Source organism: Caretta caretta, chromosome 7, assembly GCF_965140235.1.
Source record: "Caretta caretta isolate rCarCar2 chromosome 7, rCarCar1.hap1, whole genome shotgun sequence".
In the NCBI taxonomy this organism is placed as follows: Eukaryota; Metazoa; Chordata; order Testudines; family Cheloniidae; genus Caretta; species Caretta caretta.
This window is the reverse complement of record NC_134212.1, coordinates 60633510-60661061: the sequence shown is the minus strand read 5'-3', so window position 1 is coordinate 60661061 and position 27552 is coordinate 60633510. Positions and strand designations below refer to the sequence as shown.

Sequence of the window (27552 nt, the reverse complement as noted above, 5' to 3'; positions counted from 1 at the left end):
TCAGGAGCAGACAAAGAAGACAAGCTGCAACCGCAAAGCCCTAACGATAGAGATTTACTTGTTTCTACTGACAGCACACCATTGCATAGTTAGGTGGCATTTCAGTTCCCTAGTCACCCTCATCCGTGGGGGTGCTGCAGCTCCCAGCGCTGGGGTCAAGCCTACAGCCACCCAGCCTTTAGTCTGATCGCAGGGAGATCAGAGAGACAAGCCACAAAGAGCGGGCACGCCAGCTAGACACAAACTAACCCCTTTCCCTTGGCAACAGCAGGGGACAGAAGGAATTGGAGGTTGAGGAATGAGCTGGAAACCAGAGACCTCCGCATCCCGGCAGCAGGGAGAAGCGAGCGGCATCAGAGCTGAGGCTTGTGCTGGTGGGATTCAGACGTGTCATACAGGCTGAGCAGACGGTCGGCCTCCCGCCAGCCTGACAAAAGGGCCCCATGCGTGGTGGAGTAGAAAGTCCGGTGCGTGGCTTCTCCGGCAAAGAGAACCTGCAGCGGCTGCAATGGGAAGGGCAGAAGCAGGCGTGAGCACAGAACAGCACTCGCAAGGTTAATCACGCTGTTCTTAGACTCACGCGGAAAGGTGGCTGCGTGCCCCTTTCAGGGATCATCATCCAGCTTCCCACAGGACGTGTCACGCACACAGAACCAGGGAGGGGGACTACCAGGGTGATCCCCACTGCAGCCACAGCTTTGTACGTGCACAGCACTACATATACCACACCTCCCATGGCACTTCCCACGCTGGGTACAGCAAATGTCCCAGTGACCTGCCCAGGGTCATGGTGCCTATGGCATTTTGTTGAACCGTCCACATGGGCTTTGCTGCAATATACCCATGCCCTGTAGGTTCATTATGGCTGGGGGAGGCCCAGAGCCCACATCCTAGTTTAGCTCTTGATGAATGGGGCTTTGTTAAGCAGTGGATTCCCTGGGTATTTCAATGCCAAGCTGCCCTTCCCATTTTCCTTGGCACATGCGCCAATGCTGCAGCCACTATTCTCATGCTGTGCTGCAGCAGGGATTGGGCATTTTTGCCCAATCAGCACATCTAGCCCTGCTCACAGTTGACAAATGCCAGCATCTGGTGTGTCATCCATCCCCACATTAGCCCTACCAGAGCTCCGGCTGCACTAGTGCAAGGGGGGAGATTTCTCCAGGGCGGCAAAGCCTGTTGCAATGCCCCATGCTATGCCAGCCAACCAGGGAGAAATGCTCCAAACCGCAGCAGAGGGAGACAATGCAGCAGCTGGGCCCTGACCAGTCAGAACAGAGGGAGCAGCAAGAGACGGTGGGGGAAAACATCAGAAAGGACGGTCACAATCAAACAAAGACAGCTAATTCCCATCTCCAGCCCCGCACGGCAACTGCGGTTGTTCACCCCACAGGCCATGCAGAAGGAACACTGCACTCCTTTGCTACCGTACTCAGGTATGAAAACAAACCCATTACCCAGGGGTCAGCTGCATCCTCGGGAAGGGGTTGAGCCAGTGCGTCAATGTCGTTTCCTGAACTGCCGACGGCCACGTAACTGTAGGAGCCTCTGGTATACGGAGCGCTGTGCCACTGAGATCGCAGCACCTTCTTCGGTGGGGCGAGGTGAGGGTTCCCTGAACCACAAACACAGCAGCTGAACACCCGGCAAGGGGGCCTGTATCTCAGAGCACAAGCTGCATTCATAGAGCATCAGGTGCTAGGACCCTGCACAGACATGCCGAGCTGATCTGCAACTCACCCTAGCAACCAGACCAGGTGAGTCACATTAGCTCCAGTTCAGGATTATAACAGGGCTTCAGAGTGAACAACAAGGGGCCATGGGTAATTTGGGATCCCACCCAGAGTGTGCTAGCAGATGAGGAGGGGGATAATGCCAGCTGCTTACGCATCATTTACAAACCGGGACACGGCTGAAGAGCCCAGCTCACTGTTCCACACCCTACAGGCACCTACCTCCGCAGTCAGCTCTGCGAACCAACGCGGGGCCTCACACTTCAACTAACGCAGCAAAGCTGGAATCTCAACGGCCGCCATCGCCCCAGGCAACCTCTTCCTCCACATGGTGGGTGGCTCGCTTCCTACGGTGGGGCTCTGGTGGCGTGGAGCGCTCGGCTTCTGGTTCATGGCCTCCATTTTCAAAAGAGGCTAGTGCTTTGGGGGGCCTCAGCTGGAGGCACCAGGGAGAGGCCTGATTTCCAGAGGGAGGGTGCCCAGCACTTGCTGAAAAGCAGGTCCCTTTAAGGCAAGTCAAACTGAGGCCCCAGGCAGCAAGGCCCCAACATCACTAGTCCCTTTGAAAGCTCAGGCCAATGGACCGAAGAGTTCACATGTGGGCCAGTAGGGGGGTTACCTGCTAGTCTACGGATTACATCTGTTAAGGCCGTAAGAACTTCAGCGTCACTGAGGGTCTCCATGTACTCAGATTCCTTCCCAGCAATAAAGCCACAGAGGACGTGCCCATACCTAAGAAAAGACAGGTGAGCAGCTTCATTCCAGAGCGAGGATCTTCTAGGCATGGGGGGGGACACTGGTACAGCTACGTAAATAGCTGGGGGACACAACTCCGCTGAGAGCAAAGACGACTGCTGGGAATGGTGGAAAAGCTGCAGGCCAGCGCTTCAACCAGCAGGGAAACTGAGGCACTGCTGGCAGGTGCTGTGGCCCAAAACTCCCAGGAGCGGTGAGTCACTGGTACAGGTAAGAAATAGCTGTGGGCCTGGACTCTGCTGGGAGCAGGGGAAATATGCTGAGTGAAGAGAGACTGGCACACTTAAGGATGGCTGTGAGCCAGAACTCTGTTGGGAGCAGGGCACACTCAGGGTGGCAAGAGAGCTGCTTTCACGCTTTTAGGGGTGACAGAACCCTTTGAATTAATACTGTGATAACGGAGGGGTGGGTGGAGTGAGTTGGAAGGTCTGATGGGAGACAGTGTAACCTATGCCAGTGGGCGTTAGGGGCTCTTAGGGTTACAGATGCACTCTGCTGCTTGGCAGAGCTCTGAGCAGCACTGGAGCTGCCTGTCAGCAGACTCAGGAAAGCAACACTGCAACAGCTACACTTGGGCCACACTCAGAAAATTCTCTGTGCTGCTACAAGGGCAAGAACCAAGGGTTTTACATAAACTGGAATGGATGAATCAATTCTACAAGGCCCGGTCAGTAACATTCATTGCCCAGTATTTGGCCCCTGGCATCCTGCCCACTTAGCTGGGTACTGACAGTTCTCAAGGGGCTGAGTGGGTAGACTTTGCTGGATGGCTCCAGTGAGAAAAGGCCACAATGCTGACAGGGAAGAGTGGGGCTGGTGTGTGGCATTCTTATAAGCTGAAATGTACCATCTGTTCTAACCCAGAGCACCCCCAGACGCCAGTTACCATGCCCCAACCCAGGCCCCCACATACTGTTCCGGTGGCTGGAGGACTACGAAGCAGGGAAGTTTTCTGAACCAGCCGGCCTGCAGGTCAGTCCCAGCCTCTATCAGAGGAGACTCGTCCTCCCAGACAACCTTGATCAGCTGGCAGTCCGGTGGCCAGAACGGCTGCTCAAACTCCAGGAAGATCTTGTTGTTCGTCCCGAAGCCCAGCTTTCTAATGGCGTCTGCTTTCCGGGGTGGCAGCGGAGGGTCAATAAAGGTCTCATGATGCTCTTTAAGGAACCCTACGAACATAGGCGGTGAGTTATATGGGCCCATGGTGCCTGCGCTCCACCACTATTCAAGAATGTGGGCCCAGCTCCAACAATGTTTGGGCTTATATTTTACATACATTTTGACGTGAACAATATCTCTGTTCACAGTTGTCCACTGAGCATCAACTTGAAGGGCACGCTTAACCTTATTTCTTAAGGTAGCGCAACCCTGCGTCGTGAAAGCAGGCTAAATTATCAAGGTGCTTTTGCAACGTGCAGGCTTCAAACAGTCTGCAAACACAAAGATGACAATGACGCGGGACTGTGTTGCAGACTGGTGTCATTTTCGTCATTGTCTAAGCAGAAGGTTGAAAGTCTGTGTCGTGAATTCACCCACTCCGCACTGTTGCATCTCTTACCAATAAGGCCCTGATCCGGCTTCATTTGAAAGGCGTCCGGATACTGTTTGGCTGCCTGAGGGAAAAAACAGGCAACTTCGGCGGTCTTGGGGGATGATAGTGTTTAGCCCAATCCTTGATTATTTTATACTCCTTAAAATAAAGTATATAAGTGGTTGTGTAAGCGTACCACAAAATATAACATATTGAAGCAGGCGAGTGCTGCTGCTGACTTTCCACTTTTAATTGGCCCTCGCAATCTTGTGGCCCCGGCGTGTGTAGCTTCATTTTATGCCTGCAACAAATTCTCGATTTGTAAGACCAGTAATAATGATCAACAATGGATAAATTCTTAATAAAAGTTACCCAGAGAAAAAGAAAAAAAGGGTCATTCATCAAGTGATGGCAAAACGACAAGATAAGAACAGGAGTTTTCAGCAATCTTGGCTATCAAGATTTACGTGCTTGGAGTACAATAAAAAATGAGACAGAGAAAAAAAGGTTCTGAAAAGAAGATCTTAATATTGTGTCTGAAGGCTGAACCAACGTTTATTTTCAAGATTGGTTTTACAGCACACAAAAAATCCTCCTCTCACAAGGAAGCAGTAATGAAGCAGGCTGCTCTGCAATCACAGGTAAATGTTTCTGCACTAATGTCAGCAGTTACAGAAAAGAATCACAAGCAGCTAGGAATAAACTACAAATTTGTTTACAGTGTTCAGTACCTACCTCAACAAGGCATAGCATTACGTGGACCTAATGAGAGTGGTTCAAATTTGATGCAGCCCTTGTTGCTTCGCAGCACAGATTCAGAGGAACTGGGACAGTGGCCTAGTCACACAAAATACAAGTGACTGTCACATGAGGTTATTAACGAAATAAGCAAAATGATGGCAATGATGGTGCTAAGAGAAACTGTGCAAAAGATAAAGGCTTTTAAGTTTACGCCATTGTAATGGATGAGACTGCTGAGTTGTCAAGAAAAGAACGAGTAAGTTCTTCTTTAAGGTTCTTTTCTAGCGAAGACTGGGAGATTTATGAGGTGTTTATTGGGTTTTACCAAACCGACGCAATGGATGCTGCTTCTCTTTTCAAAATTGTGGAAGATATGCTTCTCAGGTGTGATTTGCCCTTTTCCAATTGCCGGGGGCAGTGTTACCATGGAGCCAGTAATGTGTCTGGCAAATTTACTGGGGTCCAAGCCACAGTGAAGGATCAAGAGCGGAATTTGTGCATTGTGCTGCACATTCCCTTAACCCTGCTACGCCGGATGCCCTGCATCCAGAATGTCGTGATATGTTTTCAATGGTGAAAGATCTCATCAATGCCTTCAGGGAGTCACCAAAGCATATCGCAGCATTCAGAGAGAAGAGGAGCCTTCTTTACGACCATTGTGCCCAACAAGATGGACACTAATGATCAGCAGCGTTAAATCACTGTTCAACAACTACGAGGCCATGATCAACTGCCTGGATGAATTTAGTCACTCTTCAGATGAATTTGGCTCAAAATGCAGTGGATTCTTGAAGCAACTTCTATCTTTTTCAACGCACCTCACACTAACAGTTCTTGTGAAATGCATGGGTTCTGTAGAAAACGTTAATGCAAAAATTCAAAACCTAAACATGTCATTGGCAAGCGTTATGAAGAAAGTTGGCCTGTTGCAAGAGGTGCAAGTGGGATGAGCACCAACTCATCATACAGTCACTTCTGGGAAACAACAGGAGAGAAGGCAAGAAATCTTTATTTAGATGATCCCACATTCCTGAGAAAACACAAGCCACCAAGATGGCTTGACCAAGGAAGCCTTCCTCACACTTTCAGTGACCCCAAACAGTATTTTCATCAAATATATGTCAGGATCATTTATGCTTGCAAAGCTGTCATTGAACAGGGGTTTTCAATGGAAAGCTTTACATTCCCAGTAAAATTGGAGAAGCATATAACTGATGCAGTAAATGGCTTGAAATGGGACAGTGTCCCAATAAGTGAAGCTTTCCATGGTGACATTAACACGGAGAGGCTCTCCCTTCATTTAGAAATGTTGAGTGATATTTGCAGATCGAGAAATTGCCAGCTTAATTCGGTGAGCAAAGTGAAGCAATTTCTGAAACAAAATGAAGGCTTGAGTGACATGTCAAAAGTTACAACTCTCCTGAAATTGTGCTACGCAATTCCGACTACAACCTGCACCGCTGAGCGATCATTCAGTTTCCCGTGCAGACTGAAAAATTATTTGCGAACAACAATGGGCCAAGAATGTCTAAATCACTTGGCATTTCTGCACATTCATAAGAACTCTACCTCTGAACTGGACATTGCAAGTCTCCTGGATGACTTCTTTTCAAGAACCGAACAATGACAAAAAGTTTTTGCTGCCTCCTGAATGCTGGAGAAGGGATCTGACCCAGGGGAGAGAGCAGGACCACGCCAGACAGGCTAGATTTAATCCCCAGACTGACTGCAGTTAGTCCTGCCCCTGCTTGGCTGGGGGCGGGGCAGGAAGCCATCAATCCGGGGCCCTGCCAGCGGGGAGACAATGGGCTTGGGCCATGTTTTGCTCCTGTAGGACAGGTAGAAGCAGAAAGAGTTTTAAGGGAAGGGGTTCTTTGCTGCAGAGATAGCAGGGGTGTTCGGTTTGGGGGAGCACTCCTTGGCTAGCTGAGATGTGGATGGGGCATTCTCAGCCCTTCACACACTCAGCTGGGGTGTGGAGAGCTTCCTTCTATAGTGCTGGGCTGAAACGGGCGACAAACAGCACTTTTAAACAGCTCCGAGTACCAAGGCTTTCCCCTTAACCAGCCAGCAGGCACTGCCTGGAGGCCCTGCCAGGGTGGGCAGGACCCAAACATCCCAGCCTCCTGCACTCCTCCCAGAGCAGCAAACATGGCCACCACCCTTGCTCTTCCTCGGCAGGTCCCCTCAGCTCTCACGCAGCTGCTCCACACCCTTGCCAAGGGCCACTCAGCACGGCTGACATCTCATTGTCTCTCTCCCTCGCTGAGCAGCATGTGCTCCACCCCCTGACCTTCCCAAGCCCACCGGGGTTTCAGTTCCCCTAGTATGTGGTGAACTGGCACATCCTGGTTGACAGCCATCTGTCCTCGCTCAGATCACACCCAGCTTGGCAGCGGGGTCAATTCCTGGGCTTGGTCTGAGAAAGTTAATCTGCTGCTGTCCCTGGCACTGCTGCAGCAGCCACAGCCAGCGATCCTGCCCCTCATGGTGCCCTTCACAGAGCTGCCTCCAAGCCCCTTGTTGGATGGGCTCCACCTCACCTGGGCACCGGCACACTGAGACAGACTGCAAAAGGGGAGCTGGCCCCTCTCCTTGGTCTCTGCTACAGAGAGCAGATTGACCCATACACTGCTCCTGGCAGCCTTACCAGCCATCCCAGCACGCTCTAAGTCTTGGCTCTTTATAAAAGCCACAAGCATTGTTTGAAGCGGCCATGGCCACTTCTCTGCTCTGGATACATGCTGCGATAGCCCGGGGTCCTTCGTCATTAACCACCCAGGCCTCTGTATAACTGAGCATGGCATGGATGCCAAGGTCTCGGCACCAAGGTCTCGGCACCAAGGTCTCGGCCTCATCCACAGCCTGAGCGTACGGTTGCTGCAAGGAGACCAGGTCAGGGCAGAGGGACCTGGCCAAGCTCCACACCCATCCAATTGCTCCTGGGGGTCAGTTCTGGTCCTGGGCCGTTGGCTGGGAGAACTCCATCCCTGCGCTGCTCAGCTGCTCCTGCGGGGCTCTCAGTGCTCCTGCTGCAGCAGGACAGAGCTGGCGAGGGTGGGCGTGGCTGGCAAAGCCCAGAGCCACATGTTTGGTGGGTGCTGAACAGGGTGGATAAAAATCAGTGATTTTTTTTTAGAAAAAATCAATTTTTAATGGATTTTATTTAAATTGGATTTTTTTGATAAAATGCTTTTTGAGGAAAAAAACTATCTAAAAATAGTTTTAATTAAGATACATTATAGCTCAAAGACATCTCGTCATGGAATAAGGATTATAAATTCTAATTCTATAGTATGAGACAATATATTCATGTAATGATTAAGAAAAATTTTGTAAATGAGTTTCAATAGTTCATGGATTAGGGATCCAATCTTATGGGGTTCCAGGGGCTTCTGTATAGATTATTTAGGTTAATCTTTCTATCTACCCAATGGGACTCAGGGTTCAGTCTAGAAGATACCATCAGAGATGCTTAGTTTTGCAGTTCTCAAACTGGATTTGTCTCTCCAGAGATAACATGCTTGTTAACAGCAAAAATATTTTTAAATAAATAAATAGAGGTGAGAAATAACAGACCGCAACCCTATTGTTCCTCCGCAAATTTGTGTACACAGAGTCAATCCCTTACCTCTCTCTAAAAGTGCAAAGTTTCTAAAAGTTCAATGAATAGAAGATTGTTGGGGGCAGAATAGATCTGGACAAGGAGATGAAGTCTGGAGATAAATGTGAGAAGGGAGGGACAGGCAACAGAAACAAAAGTGAAACTGTTTGAGCAGTATATTCCAGAAGTCTCGAGGTCTTTCTGAGTGTAGCCTTCATTGATTTGAGATCTACCATACCATTCTCCCACAAGAAGGGAAAACCTATACTGGCAGCAGGCCGTAAAAGAGACCCAGTTTGGGAATATTTTAATGAAGTTCCTCTACCTGTGGGTAAAACAGGCATGCGTGCAAAATGCAAACAAAGAAATGCAAGGCCTGGTTGCCCCAATGAAACATCACGAGAAGTGTTCGTTCTCAGGAGAATCTGCGCTGAAGATGATGAAAGGAAGATGTCTGAACATGCAGGATCTTCAGGTTGGTAACAACCAACAAGAATGCACTTTTATGTAGAAATCCATGATTAAATCCGAGTCTTCCTAACTAGTGATTTAAATCATGATTTAAATCAATTTGATTTAAATCAAATCCACCCTGGTGCTGAAGCAGCAGACACAACACGTGCCCAGGCGCTGAATCTGCAGGCGCCTCATTGTCCAGGGCACAAGCCCTTGCTGTGGCCACTGCGACTCAGTGCTGGTGTCTGCGATCATCTGGGAAAGGGCAGGCCTGGATGGTAGGAACCACTGGGCCAAGATGGACAATCCATCAAGGGGCCTCCAAAGGTGAGGCTGTCTCCAGAGCCCTTGGTGAGATGTGCAGCCGCGTCTCTGTCCTCAGGGGCCCTGCACACTGGTTCTCTGAACTGGGGGATGCAGTGGAGCTCCCACGTCCGCCCCCTGCAGGAACCAGCTGCTGCATTACTGATTGGGTTCGCCCAGCATCAGGGCAGAGATCTGGGTGCCCTTCCTGGCGAGCCCTCCCCATGGGAAGCCTCCCAAGTCTGACCAGCTGGAAGACCTTTCCTTCAGTCCCACAGGGTGCACAAGGGCTGCCCCCATTTATCCTGCCACCCCCTCCGGGCGTGGGTGCTGGAATGCCGCACTGCCCAGCTTGTACTCTCTGCGCAGCTGGGCATGGGCCCCTCAGCTTCTTCAGGAGGTACAGAGATGCTACCCAAGGGTCTTTCTCCTCCTGGGTTTTGACACTGGAGGTTTGGGTCTTCTCTGCCCTGAAGACTCCCTGGGGCCAGGAGATCTAGCAAAGCGCATCCCAGGGGACAGGTGAGCGAGGGGAATGGGGTCTGTCGGACTGATCAAAGCCGTCTCGTGCTCTTGTTTTACAATGCACTGAAATTTGGTTTCTCTTGCACAGAACCCCTTGGTGGGGGAGGGGAGGCTGGGTTATTACCAGAGCTCCTTCCTCCCTGGCATAACACCCCACAATAGGGTTTCACCGGGGCTCGGTCTGGGAGGACGGACAATGCCACAGCTGGGGTGTCAGACAGCTGGGAGCTGCCCTTCCCGCGGGCAGCAGACAGGCCAGCGAGTCCTGGCAGGGCAGGGCCCGGCCAAGCCAGCCCACGGGGCAGTGTCTGATTCACCAGAGAGGGGCCACGGTGGGAACAGCTGGGAGTGAGGCGCTCGGGAGCAAGGGGGGGGCGCAAGGCGGTTCACCTAGAGGCACTGTGACGATGACGTGATCTGCCAGGAACCTCTCGCCGTCCTCGCACTCCACCTGGACTGGGAACGTCCGCCCCTCTTGGCTCTCCTCCCGGTAGGAGCCACCCCAGCGAACTGCTGTCACTGGCTTGTGGAACACCACGCTCTCCTTGGGCAGCGAGGTCAGCATGCAGTCTGGCAGGCCTCCATAGCCGCTGCGGGAGAGGAAGTGCCCAGCATCAGCGCATCAGCCTGGGCCTCGCTGGGGGGCCACTGGCCTCCTCCCCAAGCTCAGACAGACCCACACGCAAATTCAGCTGCCTCCCCACAGGGAAAGGCCCAGAGCAGCCCCAGTGCCCCAGACCAGGCTTAGGAGAGAGGGGCAGCAGAGTGGGCTTTAATTCACCCCCTCTCTGCCACGGGCCTGGCTCCCCTTGGGGAGCCTGACACCCCCTCACTGCCTCCCTTGCTGCTGGAGTTGCCCTGGACTACTGGGGTGCCCCAGCACATGGGCAACTGTATGACTGCTGGGCTCCCTCTGTGCAGGGCAGACCAGAGAAATACCTGGAGAGGGGTGAGGGAGACACACACACAGATGGGCACACGCACGCCAGCAGGAGACTCAACTTCCTAGGAAGGTGGAGGGTGGGGGTCTCTCTTTTTACGGGCAGTGTGCCCCAAAACGGCACCACCACAAGAGCTGCGGGCACCTGGGGCTCTGCACCCTGCCGCCCAGTGAGCTGGTAGCGTTATTATCACTTTGCACAGACATAGGGGACAAGCTAAGCATCTGGCAATGCAGGATAACACGAGCCCACCCTGGACAAGCGAGAGGTCACCCGTACCTGCTGAGCGGCACTAAGCCCTCGGCTCAGCAAACCGCACCCCGCGCTGCCCTCTGGGACAACGACACAAACAACACTGCAACAAGGTCACTGCTTCTTGAGCAGTCAGGGCCTTGCTCCCAGCTGTCTGCAAACACAGCACTGTGGAAACACTCCCCTGCCTGCATTCCCCATTTTAAGGGCTCGGAAAAGAGCTCTCAGCTCCTCCTAAACAAGGGACACAGCTCCTGTTATGCTGGGCCCAATGCAACACCTGCAAGAGCCTTTCCCACTGCCTTCCATGGGAGAAAGCCCCGCCCACCTTCACCTTTCCAGCTCCAGGCTCAGGCGGGGCCAGCTGGGACTGTGCAGGCTCCCTGCACTGCGGGCTAGGAGCCAGTTCTTTGCTCTGAAGGGCCATTTTTAAAAGCAGAGGCTGGGTTGTTTGCAGAGCCTGGAAGGGGGAGCTGGATTTTCCCACTCCACGGGACTCTACTTATGATGGGCGGACGCTGCGCCAGGTCACTCTCAAACCCTGCAAGCACTGAGAAAGCGCAACCAGCCCCAGCTTGCCCTACTCACCCAGGGAAGGTGCAGTCCAGGCCGGGGAGCATGGCATACTCCCCAAAGGGCCCCAGCGCCACGTGATCCATGCTGTGGGTCCCACACACGCAGCACTCCAGCTTGAAGTACGTGTTAAGGACGGCCAGCTTCAGCCACTTGGTTTCGTCATCGTCCGTCCACTCCTTCACCTGCTGGGCGATCTCCTTCCGCAGATACTCGCCCACACTGGGCACGGAGACCTGCGGCACGTGCAGGAACTCACGCGTCTGGTCCAGCAGGGTGGAGAACAGGTTCCTCACCCCCTCCCCCAGCTCTGGGGTCAGGACTCGTCCCGCGTTGGAGTAGAAAACCGTGGGCAGGAAGGGGTGGCCCCCCACCTCAATCTGCTGGTTCTCTTCGGACATGGCTTCCTCGTCCAGCAGCCCGTAGTCGGACGCCAGCTTGAAGACAGGGTTCTCCTTGGAGGGTCCATGGATCCAGTGTGCGCCCATCTCCACCACTTCACTCCCTAGGAGGCAGGGGAAACATTACACAGCACTGGCACGGACTCACCCAGCCTGCTGCCCCCCCGCCTGCTGCCCCCCCGCCTGGCACAGCTCCCCAACTCCCTGTCCCAGGGATGCCACCCCCCAGCCTGGCACAGACTCACCCAGCCTGCTGCCCCCCCGCCTGGCACAGCTCCCCAACTCCCTGTCCCAGGGATGCCACCCCCCAGCCTGGCACAGACACACCCAGCCTGCTACTCCCCCCCCCCAGCAGAGAACCCCACCCCTGTACCCCAGAGATGCTGCCCCAGAGCCTGGCGCACACACACACAGCCAGGCGCAGGGACACTGCCCCCACAAGAGGTCTCATCCTGGTCTCTAACAGGGAGGGGGGAGGGTTAAGAAGCACCCAGAGTGGTTGTTCTCACTAGTCATGATCAGGGTGCACGTTTCCAGGAGGGGATCGTTCACCCACAGGCCACTCAAAGGCAGAGCCAGGTTTCTGTGTCAAAGAGCCCCGGGGGAATCCCCTCACCCACCCACTGACACATGCTGGGCCGCAGAGCAAGAGGCAGCTGGACGCAGAGGGGCGCTGTCCCAGAGCCTGCCACACCAGCCTGCTGTCCCCGCGTCTGGCCCAGCTCGCCAGTGCCCTGCCCCAGGAAGCCACACCCCGGCACAGCCGCCGGGTGGGTCGGGGCCCAGCTCCCCGCGGGGCCCGGCGGGTACCGAATGGCTGGGAGCAGACGCGGCCCCCGGCCCGGCCCGTGGACTCCAGCAGGCGCAGGTGGGGGAAGGCTCGGGAGCTGGAGAGCCGCTGCGCAGCGCCGAGCCCCGCCAGCCCCGCGCCCACCACCAGCACCCGGGGTCGGGCCCCGCCAGCCGCCTCCATCCCGCGGAACTCAGCAGCGCCCGCCGCCTCCGGCCCGGCCCTTCGCCGCCTCCTGCCCCGCCCCAATCCTCCGTCCCATGTGATGCGTGGGACTGAGAGAGGGGCAGCCCGGGGCGGGGGCAGAGCCTTTCCCCTCACCCAGCACCGACCAGCGGGAACTCAGCTGGGGCACGCATGGTTTCCTGGCGGTGTCAGACCCAGCGCCCGCAGCCTGCTCCCCAGGGCGCGTGATTCCACACACAGCAGCAGCCACAGCCCTTTAGTGGGACCAGACTTTAGCTCAGACCGAAGCCATGTCATGTCTGTCTAAGGGAGAGCACAGAGTGTGTGCCTGCCCAGAGTGAGCCCGGGCTCTGCAATGGGCAGGCAGTTAAAGAGCAATAAGTCACTAGGGCCAGATCGCAGTCACCCAAGAGTTCTGAAGACACTCAAATGTGAAATTGCAGAGCCACTAACGGAAGTCTCAAAAAGAAAAGGAGGACCTGTGGCACCTTAGAGACTAACCAATTTATTTGAGAGACGAACCAAGTTATTTGAGCATAAGCTGTAGCTCACGAAAGCTTATGCTTAAATAAATTGGTTAGTCTCTAAGGTGCCACAAGTCCTCCTTTTCTTTTTGCGAATACAGACTAACACGGCTGCTACTCTGAAACCTAACGGAAGTCTGTAACCTATTGTTTAAATCAGCTTGTGTGTCAGATGACTGGAGGATAGCTGATGTGATGCCAATTTTTAAAAAGGGCTCCAGAGGCAGTACCGGGTTTACCATGGTGCCACTGGCACTACGGGACTGGGCCCAGAGTCAGAAGGGGCCCCGGCCAGCCTGATCCCCCAGCTGGCTGAGCGTGCCAGAAAAGCTTCCCCCACCCCTACTCCGCCCCACCCCATCTCTTCCCACTCCGTTCTGCCCCAGCCTGGGGAGGAGATGGAGCGGTGGAGAAGGGGCGTGGGATGGGGAAGAGAAAGGGATGAGGGAAGCGGGGGAAGAGGCGGGGGGAAGGAAGGGGGTGAGATGGAATGGTGGGGAAGGGAAGGGATGGGGAAGAGAAGAGAATGAGGGAAGCGGGAGCCCAGCATGCGGCATCCCCTTGGCAAAAGCTGGGGCTCCTCTGTTAAGCAGGCCCATCGAACCCTCACCCTGACCAGCCCCACCTCCACGGCATCTGTACCACCCCAATGAGCCTCCCCAGATACCCTCCCCACTGAGCCCCAACCACCTGCACCTGGACCCCCACCCAAATGAGCCCCACCTCCCCTGCACCTAGACCCTGCCACTGAGTCCCAAACAGCTTCACCTGGATCCCCTACAGAGTCCCATTGCCCCTGCACCTGGAACCCCGCAATGAGCTTCTGTGCATCCAGATCCCCCACTGAGCCACCCGCACCCAGACTGCCCCACAGAGAACTCTCTTACCCCCACCTGGATCCCCCCACACTAAGTCCCTCCACACTTGGATCCTGCTGCCGGGCTGAGCCTGCTCACCCACACCTGGTGCGCCTGGCACGGGGGGCAGGGCCCCAGGGTGTTTCTGGGGCAGGCCTGGCCCTTGCACTGTCAGGGTCAGGTGCAGCCTCACTGCCGAATCCCTGTCCCAGGGTGGGGTGGGGGGAGGTTGCAGGGTAATCTCCCACCTCCATGCAGCCAGTGGCCTGTGCTCCCCACTTCCATGTTGGAGCCTCCACATCTATTTATTGACAAATAAAATTTGCAGAATTTTAAAATATCGTGGGCAGAATTTTAATTTTTGGTGCAGAATTCCCTCAGGAATATGGGGTACTGTGCAGCTGTGATGGTGGGACTGTGAGGAAGGTGGTGGGCAGGTCTATGGGTGGGGGGCACTGGGCGAGCGGTGTGGTGTGCAGGGTGCTGTGCAGTTGTGGTGGGAGGCCAGCGGGAAGGGGTGGGGGCTGGGCATAGAGATCTGTGGTGGAGGTCTCTGGGCGAGGGGGCGCTGGGCATAAGGGTGGGGCACTGGGCAAGGGGCCAGTGTGGTGCGGGCCCTCCCTGAAGGGGATGGGGGATGCTGGCAGCACAGGGCTGGGCAGGCCAGTGTGCGTCTGGCAGCTACAGGTTCATAAACAGTGCCCTCCTGCTGGGCTGTGCAGAGCGGGGCAGCTCCTGCCGTGCCATGCCTCATTGCCCACAGCCTGCCCTCACTCTGGAGACTGACCATCCCGCCCCCCTGCACCTTGCCCCATGAAGGCCCACAAATATGTTTGGCGCTGGGCCCACAAAAAGTTTATCCGGCCCTGTCCAGAGGTGATCCCGGCAATTACAGGCCTGTAAGCCTGACTTCAGTACCGGACAAATTGGTTGAAACTATAATAAAAAACAATATTGTCAGACGTATAGATGAACATAATTTGTTGAGGAAGAGTCAACATGGTGTTAATAAAGGGAAATCATGCCTCACCAATTTACTAGAATTCTTTGAGGGGGTCAACAAGCATGTGGACCAAGGGGATCCAGTGGACATAATGTACTTAGATTTTCAGTAAAACCTTTCACAAGGTCCCTCACCAGAGGCTCTTACGCAAAGTAAGCTACCATGGGATAAGAGGGAAGGTGATCTTATGGATTGGTAACTGGTTAAAAGATAGGAAACAATGGATAGGTATAAATGGTCAGTTTGCAGAATGGAGAACGGTAAATAGTGGTGTCTCTCAGGGGTCTGTTCTGGGACCAGTCCTATTCGACATATTCATAAATGATCTGGAAAAAGGGGTAAACAGTGAGGTGGCAAAATTTGCAGATGATACAAAATTACTAAAGATAGTTAAGACCCGGCAGACTGTGAAGAGCTACAAAAGGATCTCTCAAAACTGGGCGACTGGGCAACAAAATGGCAGATGAAATTTAATGTTGATAAATCCAAAGTAATGCACATTGAAAAACATAATCCCAACTATACATATAAAATGATGGGGTCTAAATTAGCTGTTACCACTCAAGAAAGAGATCTTGGAGTCATTGTGGATAGTTCTCTGAAAACGTCTGCTCAATGTGCAGCAGCAGTCAAAAAAGCAAACACAATGCTGGGACTAATTAAGAAAGGGATAGGTAATAGGACAGAAAATATCATGTTGCCTCTATATAAATCCATGGTACGCCCACACCTTGAATACTGCGTGCAGATGTGGACATCCCATCTCAAAAAAGATATATTGGAATGGGAAAAGGTTCAGAAAAGGGCAACAAAAATGATTAGGGGGATGGAACGGCTTCCATATGACGAGACTGGGACTTTTCAGCTTGGAAAAGAGATGGCTAAGGCAGGGGTGAAAGTAACTTAAAGGATTTAACAGTACTAGGGAGTCCTGAGGAGGGGGAAGGCCTCAACCGGAAGAGGCGTGGCCTCTACTGAAAGAGGCGGAGCCTTTAAATCCCCAGGCCCCTTTAACTTTAAAGGCCCGGGGCTAGGGCTGTTGCAGCAGCAGCTGGGAGCCCCGGGCCAGGGGGAGGGCAGGGTTACGTTTCAAACAGTGGTGCTGGAACACTTTTACTAATGGGGGTGCTGAAAGCCAGCCTTCTTACCTCTGTCCGCTCTCCCTACCCCCAACCCCCTGGAGAAGGGCCGTGTCTAGGGGAGGGCGGGTCCTGGACAGGGGTAAGGGGGCCAAGTCTGGGGGTGGAGGCGGGGCCAGCAGCTGGGATCTCGGGGGCGTGGGGCAGCAGCTGGGATCCCGGGCATGGGGCCGGGAGCGGAGCCCCAGGTACGGGGCCAACAGCCAGGACCCTGCATTGGGGGCCAGAAGCAGAGTCCCCCGTAAAACCTGGGGGTACTGTAGCACCCCCCGCACTCCTAGTTCCCACATGTACATGTGCGGTACTCCTCTGTGTGTGTGTGTGTGTGCGCACGCATGTGTGGTACTCCTGTGTGTGTGTGTACTCTTGTGGTATTCCTCTGTGTGTGTGTGTGCATTTGTGCAGTACTCTGTGGGGGTGTGTGTGCGTGTGCGTGGGGCTTACTCTTCTGCGTGTGCATGTGTGTGTGTGTGCCCGGTAATCCTCTGCGTGTGTGTGTACAGGTGTACTCCCTCTGTGTCTGTCTGTATGCATGTGTACTCCCTCTGTGGACGAGAAGCTTGTTATGAGTCAGCAGTGTGCCCTTGTTGCCAAGGAGGCCAATGGCATTTTGGGATGTATAAGTAGGGGCATAGCGAGCAGATCGAGGGACGTGATCGTCCCCCTCTATTCGACATTGGTGAGGCCTCATCTGGAGTACTGTGTCCAGTTTTGGGCCCCACACTACAAGAAGGATGTGGATAAATTGGAGAGAGTCCAGCGAAGGGCAACAAAAATGATTAGGGGTCTAGAACACATGACTTATGAGGAGAGGCTGAGGGAGCTGGGATTGTTTAGCCTGCAGAAGAGAAGAATGAGGGGGGATTTGATAGCTGCTTTCAACTACCTGAAAGGGGGTTCCAAAGAGGATGGATCTAGACTGTTCTCAATGGTAGCAGATGACAGAACGAGGAGTAATGGTCTCAAGTTGCAGTGGGGGAGGTTTAGATTGGATATTAGGAAAAACTTTTTCACTAAGAGGGTGGTGAAACACTGGAACGCGTTACCTAGGGAGGTGGTAGAATCTCCTTCCTTAGAGGTTTTTAAGGTCAGGCTTGACAAAGCCCTGGCTGGGATGATTTAACTGGGAATTGGTCCTGCTTCGAGCAGGGGGTTGGACTAGATGACCTTCTGGGGTCCCTTCCAACCCTGATATTCTATGATTCTATGATTCTGTGTGTGTGGTACTCCGCTGTGTGTGTGCGTGAGCACTCACGCACATGCAGTGCTCGTGTGTGTGTACATGTGCATGCGGTACTCTGTGTGTGTGCGTGCGTGCGGTGCTCCTGTGTCTGTGTGTACACACAAGGGTACTCCCTCTGTGTGTGTATATGCATGTACTCTCTGTGTACGTGTGAGTGTGTGCTCCCTCGGTGTGGTTTGCACACTTATCCCTTGCCGTGTATGTGCGTATGTCTATCTGGATCAGCATGCGTGCGTGTTCCCCACGTGTGCGACTGAGCTGGCACTTGTGTCCCTGGGCAGCACAGGCAGACCTGTTAGTGCGTTTAAACAGAGCTCAGCTTTTCTCTGTAACTAAAGGGGACAGGCTGCAGCTTTCTTGTCAGGGGACCTGTCCTCCCTTGGCAGTTGGATCCCGGCTCTGCCTGTTCATGACACAATGGAACAATCATGACTTCTGCATTTGTTCTCTCCAGAGCAAAGATCTCTCCCATGAAGCCACTAAACCCCTCCTGGGACTTGGCAGCAGGTGAAGACGTCATGTGTAATCCGTCTGCCTAGCTCAGCTCCTCGTGGGAACCTAGCGGTGATGGGCAAGGCCTGTTTCTGTGCGGGGAGTGGTCCAGCGGCCTGGACCCTCCACTGGCTGCAGCAGGAGTACGGCGGGGGAGAGCCATGGCCTGGTGCCCAGCGCGTCTGACTGCACCTGGCCAGCGCTGCTGCTGTCCCTGGGGATTGCTCGCCTGTGCAGCTGTGGCCTCCGCCTGAGGCCCAGCCCTGTGGGGGATAGCAGGGATGGGGGGCAGCCAAGGCCCCCCTAGGTTGGACCCTTGCACGTCTCCAGCCAGCATGTGCTCCCTGCACCAGCAGCCTCATCTGGTGGGCAAGGCCCGGGGGGAGCCCAACTGTCAGCACAGGGGCCATGCATGTCTGAGGGGAGCCAGCCTCCTCCACCTGCATGACACCAGCCCCTCCTCTTAGACTCTCGGGATCACTCTACAGCTGACTCCGTGCCTCCCTTCTGCTCCCTGATCCTGGGCCCGCTGCAAGGCGAAACTAGCCCAGCATAACTGAGAGCAGCCTCACCCTCAAGGCTGCTCTCAGTTATGCCGTTCTGTGACCTTGTCCTGCCCTGCCACCTGCTGCCCCACCCATCACAGGCCCCCTTGCTGAGCCCTGTGCTCCCTGGCACCCCTGTGACAGGGCAGTCCAGAGCTGCCTTGTCAGGGCAGTCCAGCAGCGCAAAGCAGCCAGGGCCCAGGACTGAGCTGCTCTTCCACTAAGGGCCCATCCTTCAGAGGGAGAGGGCAAGTGTCTGTTCTTCCCAAAGGGCCCTGGCATTGCTAAGGTGGTCCACCCAGACCCCTGCCCGGGAGCATGCAGACCCTCCCCTTCCAACCCCATCACCCGCCCCAGGAACCCAGAAAACCATAAGGGCATTAGTTGGATTATGGTAAGCCTTTTGGTACATGGGGTTGGCTTCTTACGCTTTCATAACATGTGGGAATGGTTTCAAACTGCAGCGCCATCTTTCCCATAGTAAGCAATGCCGGTTGGGTTTCACATTTAAAAGGAGGGGCTGTGGTTTTCAAGTGGATGTGCAGCACACACCTCCCCCTACCCCAACGTGTGGCTATTCTCTGGGATGATCCCTTCATCCCTCCCCCTGCCACGTGGCTATTCTCCGGGATGATCCCTTTTAGCCAAGCACAAACAACCCAGCATGAACGGGGTCCTTTTACTGTTCCCTTACAAAAATTCCCTTATTTCAACCAGGTGACCATGAATGATATCACTCTCTTGAGGGTAACACAGAAAGATACAGACCGAATGTTGCTTGAATGTGACCAAAACCCAGGACCATTCGCTGACATGCTTTGTGCTGCAATGATTCCAGACTACTTGCTACTGGCTTGGCGTGGTAAAGGATGAAATAAGGCAACCCTCACCAGAAACCTTCTGCAAAGACTTTCATAGTACCTCCAGGAGATCTTCATGGAGATGTCCCTGGAGGATTCCCGCTCCATTCCCAGACATGTTAACAGACATTTCCAGTAGCTGTACTGGCCACGAATGCATCCCAATTCTTCAGGGCAAATCAAACATTAACACTATTGCTTTAAAACCCTGTACTGTAGTTACAAATGTGCACTCACCAGAGCTGCCTTCTCTGGCTTCAGGGTCGGTGATCCCGCCTTGGGAGGGTATTGGCTCCAGGGTGATGAAAACGTCCTGGCTGCTGAGGAGAATGGATTCACTGATTGCCTGCTACTCATACTTCTCCTCCTCCTCCTCCTCTTCCTCATCCACAAAATCCTCCTCTCCGTTGCGTGAGACTCCCCGCTTGCAGGTGTCCATGGACAGTGGTGGGGTAGTGGCAGGGTCCTCCCCCCAGAATGCCATGCAGCTGATTATAGAAGCAGCATGTATGGGGCTCTGACTCAGAGCGACCATTTGCCTCCTTTATCTTTTGGTAGGCTTGCCTGAGCTCCTTGACTTTCATGCGGCACTGCTGTGTGTCCCTGTTGTAGCCTCTCTCCACCATGCCCTGTGTGATTTTGGCATATATATTAGCATTTCTTCTTTTTGATCAGAGTTCGGCCTGCACAGATTCTTCTCCCCATACAGCAATCAGATCCAGTGTCTCCCTTTGGGACCATGCTGGAGCTCGTTTGCGATTCTGCAATTCAGCATGGTCATCTGTGCTGCTGAGCTCGCCACGCTGACCAAACAGGAAACAAAATTCAAAATTTCTCCGGGGCTTTTCCTGTGTACCTGGCTAGTGCATCAGAATTGAAAGTGCTGTCCAGAGCGGTCACATTGGAGCAATCTGGGATAGCTCCCGGAGGCCAATACCATTGAATTGTGTCTGCACTATCCCAAATTTGACCCAGCAAGGTCAATTTTAGTGCTACTCTCCTTGCCATGGAGGAGTACAGAAGTCAATTTTAAGAGCCCTTTAGGTCGATGGAACGGGGTTGGTCGTGTAGACGCATTCATTTTAAAATCTACCTAACGCGGCTACATTCGACCTAACCACATAGTGTAGACCAGTGCTATGAGTAAAGGGTAGTAGAACTGTACTTAGCCTGTGCTGATTGAGGGCACCAAGAGAGAGGGTGGGGACAGGTGTTTTGCTTAATGGTCTGCCTGAGTGACAAGTATTATTTGTCCTGCCCCTCTCCACTGTTTAAAGACAGAGCTGATTAGGCTCCATAGATCGTCTTTTGTTTTGTTAAGTGACCACTACAGCTGAAATCACTGATAATCAGGTCTTCGTGCTTAGATGTGCTGAGGGACAGTGTTTCTGTGGAAGAGACAGCCCAATCTGCATGAGCAGTGAGGTTCCCGCACTGAGAGCTCAGCTGAAATCACTGAGAGCTGGGTGGAACCTCAAGAGACCAACTTGCAGAGGTTACATTGGCAGGTGGCAGCAGAAGGTGATGGCGCAGGGCCATGGGTAACAGAGTGATGGAGTGAACAGTGGCACAACGAACAGCAGTGGCCAGAGTGAACAGTGAGCAGCTGGAGGAACGAGCAAGGTGCCTTCTTGCCCCCCACCTGGGAGGTGAACTCATGGGAAAGCACCTCTGAACTCTGAGTCTCCATTGACCAAAGACAACACCGGTGAGTGTTAATGAGGCTGTTAAGAATGCTGGAGACACAACACAGTTCAAATTCAAATCTCTGGGACAATACTTGAAATGGTGACATCTGAGCTGAGGAAGGTGTCATTTTGCAAGATAAGTAAGTGATTTAAGGGGGAAAAAAGTTAACTCTGCAGAGGCTGGAGGGAATTAAACAGTTGAATGTTCTAAAAATGTTAGAGGCAAAGAAACAATCTGATTTAAATCAGTTGACTATGAACAATTTAATCAAATTTCTTAAAGAACATTAGGGTTTTCTACTGGAATTTAACTGAGCCCAAATGTATAAAAGGGAATGTAATCTATGTACAGCTGTGTAAAATAATTAAAGCCGTGCAGTGAATGTTAAAAAAAAATTAAGAACCTAAACAAACACTCCTGGTTTGTAAAACCCTATTTTGTAGTTTAACATGAATTGGTTTTGTTTTGTTTTTAAATAATGCCACTAAAAATCCATTTGAATCTTTCATTCAAAGTGGCAAAACTGACAGGCACTTTTTGCCAGACACAAATAATTAGCGTTTGGCTTTGGTATTTAGCATTTAACCCTTAAGGTACCACAATGCTTTATACATTGGCCAGACTGGACAGTCTCTACGTAAAAGAATAAATGGACACAAATCGGATGTCAAGAATTATAACATTCAAAAACCAGTAGGAGAACACTTCAATCTCTCTGGTCTCTCGATTACAGACCTAAAAGTGGCAATTCTTCAACAAAAAAACTTCAAAAACAGACTCCAACAAAGACTGCTGAATTGGAATTAATTTGCAAATTGGACACCATTACATTAGACTTGAATAAAGACTGGGAGTTGATGTGTCATTACACAAAGTAAAACTATTTCCCCATGTTTATTCCCCTCTCCCCCCTTACTGTTCCTCACACGTTTCAGAGTAGCAGCCGTGTTAGTCTGTATTCGCAAAAAGAAAAGGAGTACTTGTGGCACCTTAGAGACTAACCAGTTTATTTGAGCATAAGCTTTTGTGAGCTACAGCTCACTTCATTGGATGCATAAAAGTGGAAAATGCAGTAAGGATGTTTTTATACACACAAAGAAAAGGAGTACTTGTGGCACCTTAGAGACTAACCAATTAACCAATTAATAACCAATTACAATCTACATACCACACAGACTATGCTGACAGCTTGTAAATTGGTTAGTCTCTAAGGTGCCACAAGTACTCCTTTTCTTTTTGCGAATACAGACTAACACGGCTGTTCCTCTGAAACCTGTCTTTATACACACAGACCATGAAAAAATGGATGTTTATCACTTCAAAAGGTTTTCTCTCCCCCACCCCACTCTCCTGCTGGTAATAGCTTATCTAATAAGATAAGGGTGTGCCTTATCTTCAATGAAGTCACACAAATGAGGGTCATTCTTGTCAGTTGCCAGTTTGTGCAGATCGAGGAGTGACTGGTTCACATTCTTTTCCAGGTTTCAGAGTAACATCTGTGTTAGTCTATATTCGCAAAAAGAAAAGGAGGACTTGTGGCACCTTAGAGACTAACCAATTTATTTGAGCATAAGCTTTTGTGAGCTACAGCGAAAGCTTATGCTCAAATAAATTGGTTAGTCTCTAAGGTGCCACAAGTCCTCCTATTCTTTTCCAGGTGCAAGGCACACTCCAGGTGCAAGGCACACCCTTATCTTATTACATAAGCTATTACCAGCAGGAGAGTGGGGTGGGGGGACAGAAAACCTGGATTTGTGCTGGTTTCAGAGTAACAGCCGTGTTAGTCTGTATTCTGGATTTGTGTTGGAAATGGCCCACCTTGATTATCACTACAAAAGGTCCCTCTCCCCCCCCCCCCCCCTCTCCTGCTGGTAATAGCTCACCTTACCTGATCACTCTCCTTACAGTGTGTATGGTAACGCCCATTGTTTCATGTTCTGTGTGTATATAAATCTCCCCACTGTATTTTCCACTGAATGCTTTATGAAGTTTTTAATATGTTTTTAAATAAGGACCAAAGTCATGATTGTAATAAGGGACAGCCAAGAGCTGCAGTAAAAATTAAAAAAAAAAAGGGAAAAAGATAGTGAGTGCCCTCTGGAGCAACAGCAGGGGTAAGGTGCACAAAGAATCAAGATTAGAAACACTGAGCCTTAAGGTGGCTCTAAGTAATCAGACTGTCATTGTCACTTTAATAAAAATACATAAACTCTGAGCACCAAAAAAAGGCATATAGTAATAATGCTTCTCAGCTATTACGTGTAAATAAACTTAAAGCTTAGCACAGCAGAAAAACTATTACAAACCTGGTCTGCTGTATAAAAAGGAAAACTGAGGTATATCACTTCATAACTGCACAGTGGAATAATTCACCCTAACCCCTTAAAAGGTAGGTTTCAGAGGAACAGCCGTGTTAGTCTGTATTCGCAAAAAGAAAAGGAGTACTTGTGGCACCTTAGAGACTAACCAATTTATTTGAGCATGAGCTTTCGTGTAGCTCACGAAAGCTCATGCTCAAATAAATTGGTTAGTCTCTAAGGTGCCACAAGTACTCCTTTCCCTTAAAAGGTAGAAGCCATTGAAACATGGTCTACAGATAGAACAAAACCACAGGAAAAGTATGGGGGTAATTCCTCTGTTTTGCCTGCAATCAGCAAGGAAATTTGTTTAAAAAAAAAAAAAAGCATTTTAAGCTATAATCCCCCCCACCACAAGGAGGTAGAAAAATGTTTTTCTTGTCTTTCAGAACTTCAGAAAAAAATGGTACCATCTGAGGAGCAACTCAGAATACTATTACCAGCAGGAGAGTGAATTTGTGTGTGTATGGGGGTGGGGGGGATGTGAGAGAACCTGGATTTGTGCAGGAAATAGCCCGACTTGATTATGTAAAGAGTTGTCACTTTGGATGGGCTAGCACCAGCAGGAGAGTGAATTTGTGTGGGGGGGTGGAGGGTGAGAAAACCTGGATTTGTGCTGGAAATGGCCCACCTGATGATCACTTTAGATAAGCTATTACCAGCAGGACAGTGGGGTGGGAGGAGGTATTGTTTCATATTCTCTGTGTATATATAAAGTCTGCTGCAGTTTCCACGGTATGCATCCGATGAAGTGAGCTGTAGCTCACGAAAGCTCATGCTCAAATAAATTGGTTAGTCTCTAAGGTGCCACAAGTACTCCTTTTCTTTTTGCGAATACAGACTAACACGGCTGTTCCTCTGAAACCTGTCAGAATACTATGGATCTACTGTCGCAACAAAAATTTTGTTTGTCTTGTTGCTAGCATTGTTGTGTATTGTTTGTGTGTTTATATATATATATATATATATATATATATATATATATATATATATATATATTAAAAAGCATATTGCATTAGGGAAAAAATGAACACGAATTTTAAGCACAAAATAAAATTAACAAGGGAAAAAACAGTATGTAAAAACTTTGGTTATTAAAATAAATAAATCTGTAATTGGCAAATCTTAATCTACTTCCAGCCTCCAAGCCCAGCTAAGTGTACGCAGGTCTAGTAATCAGGAGAGAGGCCAGACAAGTAGATCAGCGAAAAGGCACTGCTAGAAATGCCAGCCCCCACAGCTGTACGCTCCTTACAAGTCTTGTTGGGTGGATTCAATTTCCTGTGGCCACAAATTTACAAGTATGCTGAGATTATGCTTCCTTTATGAAAAATGTTAAAGAAAAAGACTCAGTGGGAATGGGGGCCAACACAGGATTCTACCTTAAGTACTTTAAAGCAAAAAGCAGTCACAGCTCCAGCTTAACAAATGGCCTTGACTCAGCGGGAAAGTGTAATCTGTCTGGCTGCTTATGACCTCAGTACTAGCAGCTACTCTACTGCAAAATAATGAAGGAAGAAAACAGGTATCAGTAGCCTATGAATCAAGGAAACTGCAAGGCACAGAATTAAATTTTAATCCCTGTGAACACGAATGCCTAGCAGCTGTCTGGGCAGTACAATCCTTTGAACCACTCACAGGCACAGCATACATTACTATTCAAAGGACACACACTCCCCTTAAATACATTTTATCAGGCAAACTGATGGAAGGTAAGGTTTCTAATACTCAGTGGACCCTCATTCTAGTTAACAGAGAGGTCACTACTGAAACCGTGTCCAAACCAGTTATGCGGACGCATGCTTTAATTGAAAAAGGAAATAAACATGAGTGCCCAGAAATCACTCTGAAACAGGGGATTGCTTTAGTGTAAGCACCACCTCTTGAGGAATTGGATACTGTAGGCCAGGAAAAACATTTGGTTTACTAATGGGAGTTCAATGGTAACTGAAGGGAAGAGATGGATTAAAATGCTGCTATTAACCTAGAAAAGGAGGTTATTCAGGGACATTTGGCCTGCGGATCAACTCAGCATGCTGAACTTAACACTATATACCAAGTTTTAAAACAGTATGAAGGCTCCCCCCAGACCTGTGTATATCTATGCTGATAGTGATTTTCTGTGAAAGGAATACAGAATTGGATGTATGACTGGCAAAGAAATGAGTGGAAAGCAGCTGCTGAAAAGGATATAGAACTGGTCTGCAGGTTTGGGGACCCCCAAGGTTATAGATGTAGACAATGGGGGTGCATTTGTGGGGGAAATCTTTACCAGAATAATGCATGCTCTGGGAATTAAACAAAAGTTTCATATCCCATACTGACCCCAACCCTCAGGACAGGTGAAAAAAAAAAATCGTACCATTAAAGAGACATTGAGAAAAGTGGTAGACCACACCGGTTAAAAACTGGCCTGATAAGCTGCCCTTGATCCTGGCTGCTTTCTGCAGTGGTGACAGGCTGGAAAGAAAAATACAGTCATAACAAATTTTGTTTTGGCAGCCAGTGTGGTTAATAATTGATCCTGAATGCCTAACTAGAGATTCTGAGGAATAACCTACTGTGACACAGCATAACTACTTCCAGTGGCTCAAACAATTGCAAGAAAACAAAACTACCTTACAATACAGGAAGAAAAGGAGTACTTGTGGCACCTTAGAGACTTACGAGTTTTTTCATGAAGTTGATAGATTTCCACTCCATACGGGTAAACCAAGCCATTGAGGAAAAGAATACAAACTGTATAAGCAAAAAGCCACTGACTCTGAGCTATGGAAAGTTGGTGACCAGGTAATGTATTTAAAGCGAGGGGAAAAGGCTCATGCCCTGGATTTTAAGTGGAGAGGTCTTTATTCCATCATTGACTGTCTTAGCCCACTAGTGTACCGTATTAAAAAAAAAAAAAACAAACCAACAGCAAACTCAAATGGGTTCATGTGTCACAGATAAAATTGTTTTCTTAATCTGTTTAATTATTACAGGTATTAAACATGAACTAGAAGTATATACCTGCCAATAATCATGTTGCACCCCGGTAAAGATTCCTCGTACACGACCTGATCCTAAGGGAGTCCTGCCAGGAACCTGCTAAGGGCAAGATGTTGCTTTGGGGGATATTTATACACTTTTGGGGGTTCAGGGACAACACATGCACGGGGGAGCTACAATAGTTTAACTGAAAAAGCAATGTGTAACAATACCTCGTATGGGCCTTTCGCACAAACTACAATACAAGCCTGGGTTAATATAACCAATGAGGATTGTAACTGCATGATTAAGGTAACAACCCCTATGGAGCCAAATGTGGATTTTAATCCTTTTTGTGAACCTGGTTCACACACCATTCACACCAGGACCATTAGAGGTGCTCACGATTAAAGTATGGGTGAACAGAACGATTTTAGTGGGCAACATAACAGTGTTACAGTTAAATGGTCCTCCAATCATGGAAAGACCCTACTCACATTTACTTAAAAAACAACCACCCATTAAGGCACACGTGGCACCCATAATAACAACGCTACACATCACAGTTAATTGGACAAAGAATAATCTAACCACCACGCGGCCTGAATGTGCACCATTGGGCTCATTGGCTGGGCTCGTCGGCTGGCAGAGGGCCGTGTCCACACTTTCTGCCAGCATCAGCGTGAGCTAGCGCTAGCCAGGCTGGGCTGTGTTTCAGCGAGACCGCGCTGCAGGGGGCAGAGCCAAGAGACAGCCTTGGAGCCTCCACATGCCGGGGACATCTCACCAGCCCCACACACGCTCCCATCAACAGCCCCGGCTGGCCCCACATCCCAGTTCATACGTCTCCGTGCAGGGGGCCTCACATGGGCGACTGTCCCACCGGGCACTACAGAGCTGCTCACAGAAGAGGGGGGACATGACCACGTTCCGTTGGGGCCTGTGATTATGGGCTGCCACCTGGGATGGGCAGTTCCTTCCTCACAGCTCTGGGCCCTACCCACTGTTACCTTGGCAGCCAGCACCAGCTCACAGGCAGCCCGTGGTGCTGGGCAGTGCGTCACCCTGTCCACACCAGCTGCAA

General features: G+C 50.9%; 1 protein-coding gene across 4 annotated transcripts; it reads right to left on the bottom strand.

Annotated features, from left to right (window-relative positions):
• Positions 1-35: 35 nt before the first annotated feature.
• Positions 36-27552, bottom strand: PAOX (polyamine oxidase). Of its 4 annotated transcripts, none has more exons than XM_075130740.1 (9): positions 27479-27552; positions 25864-25961; positions 19693-20258; positions 11431-11920; positions 10040-10239; positions 3403-3658; positions 2353-2465; positions 1458-1615; positions 36-503 (listed from the first exon to the last, which is right to left on the bottom strand). In XM_075130740.1, the coding sequence occupies exons 4-9, from the start codon at positions 11901-11903 to the stop codon at positions 354-356; spliced, it is 1350 nt and encodes a 449-aa protein (XP_074986841.1). In that variant the 5' UTR covers positions 11904-11920; positions 19693-20258; positions 25864-25961; positions 27479-27552; the 3' UTR covers positions 36-353. The 4 variants fall into 4 exon arrangements, with proteins under 4 accessions (XP_074986841.1, XP_074986842.1, XP_074986840.1 ...); XM_075130741.1 differs by having other exon boundaries at positions 19693-19772; XM_075130739.1 differs by lacking the exons at positions 19693-20258; positions 27479-27552 and adding an exon at positions 26511-26539.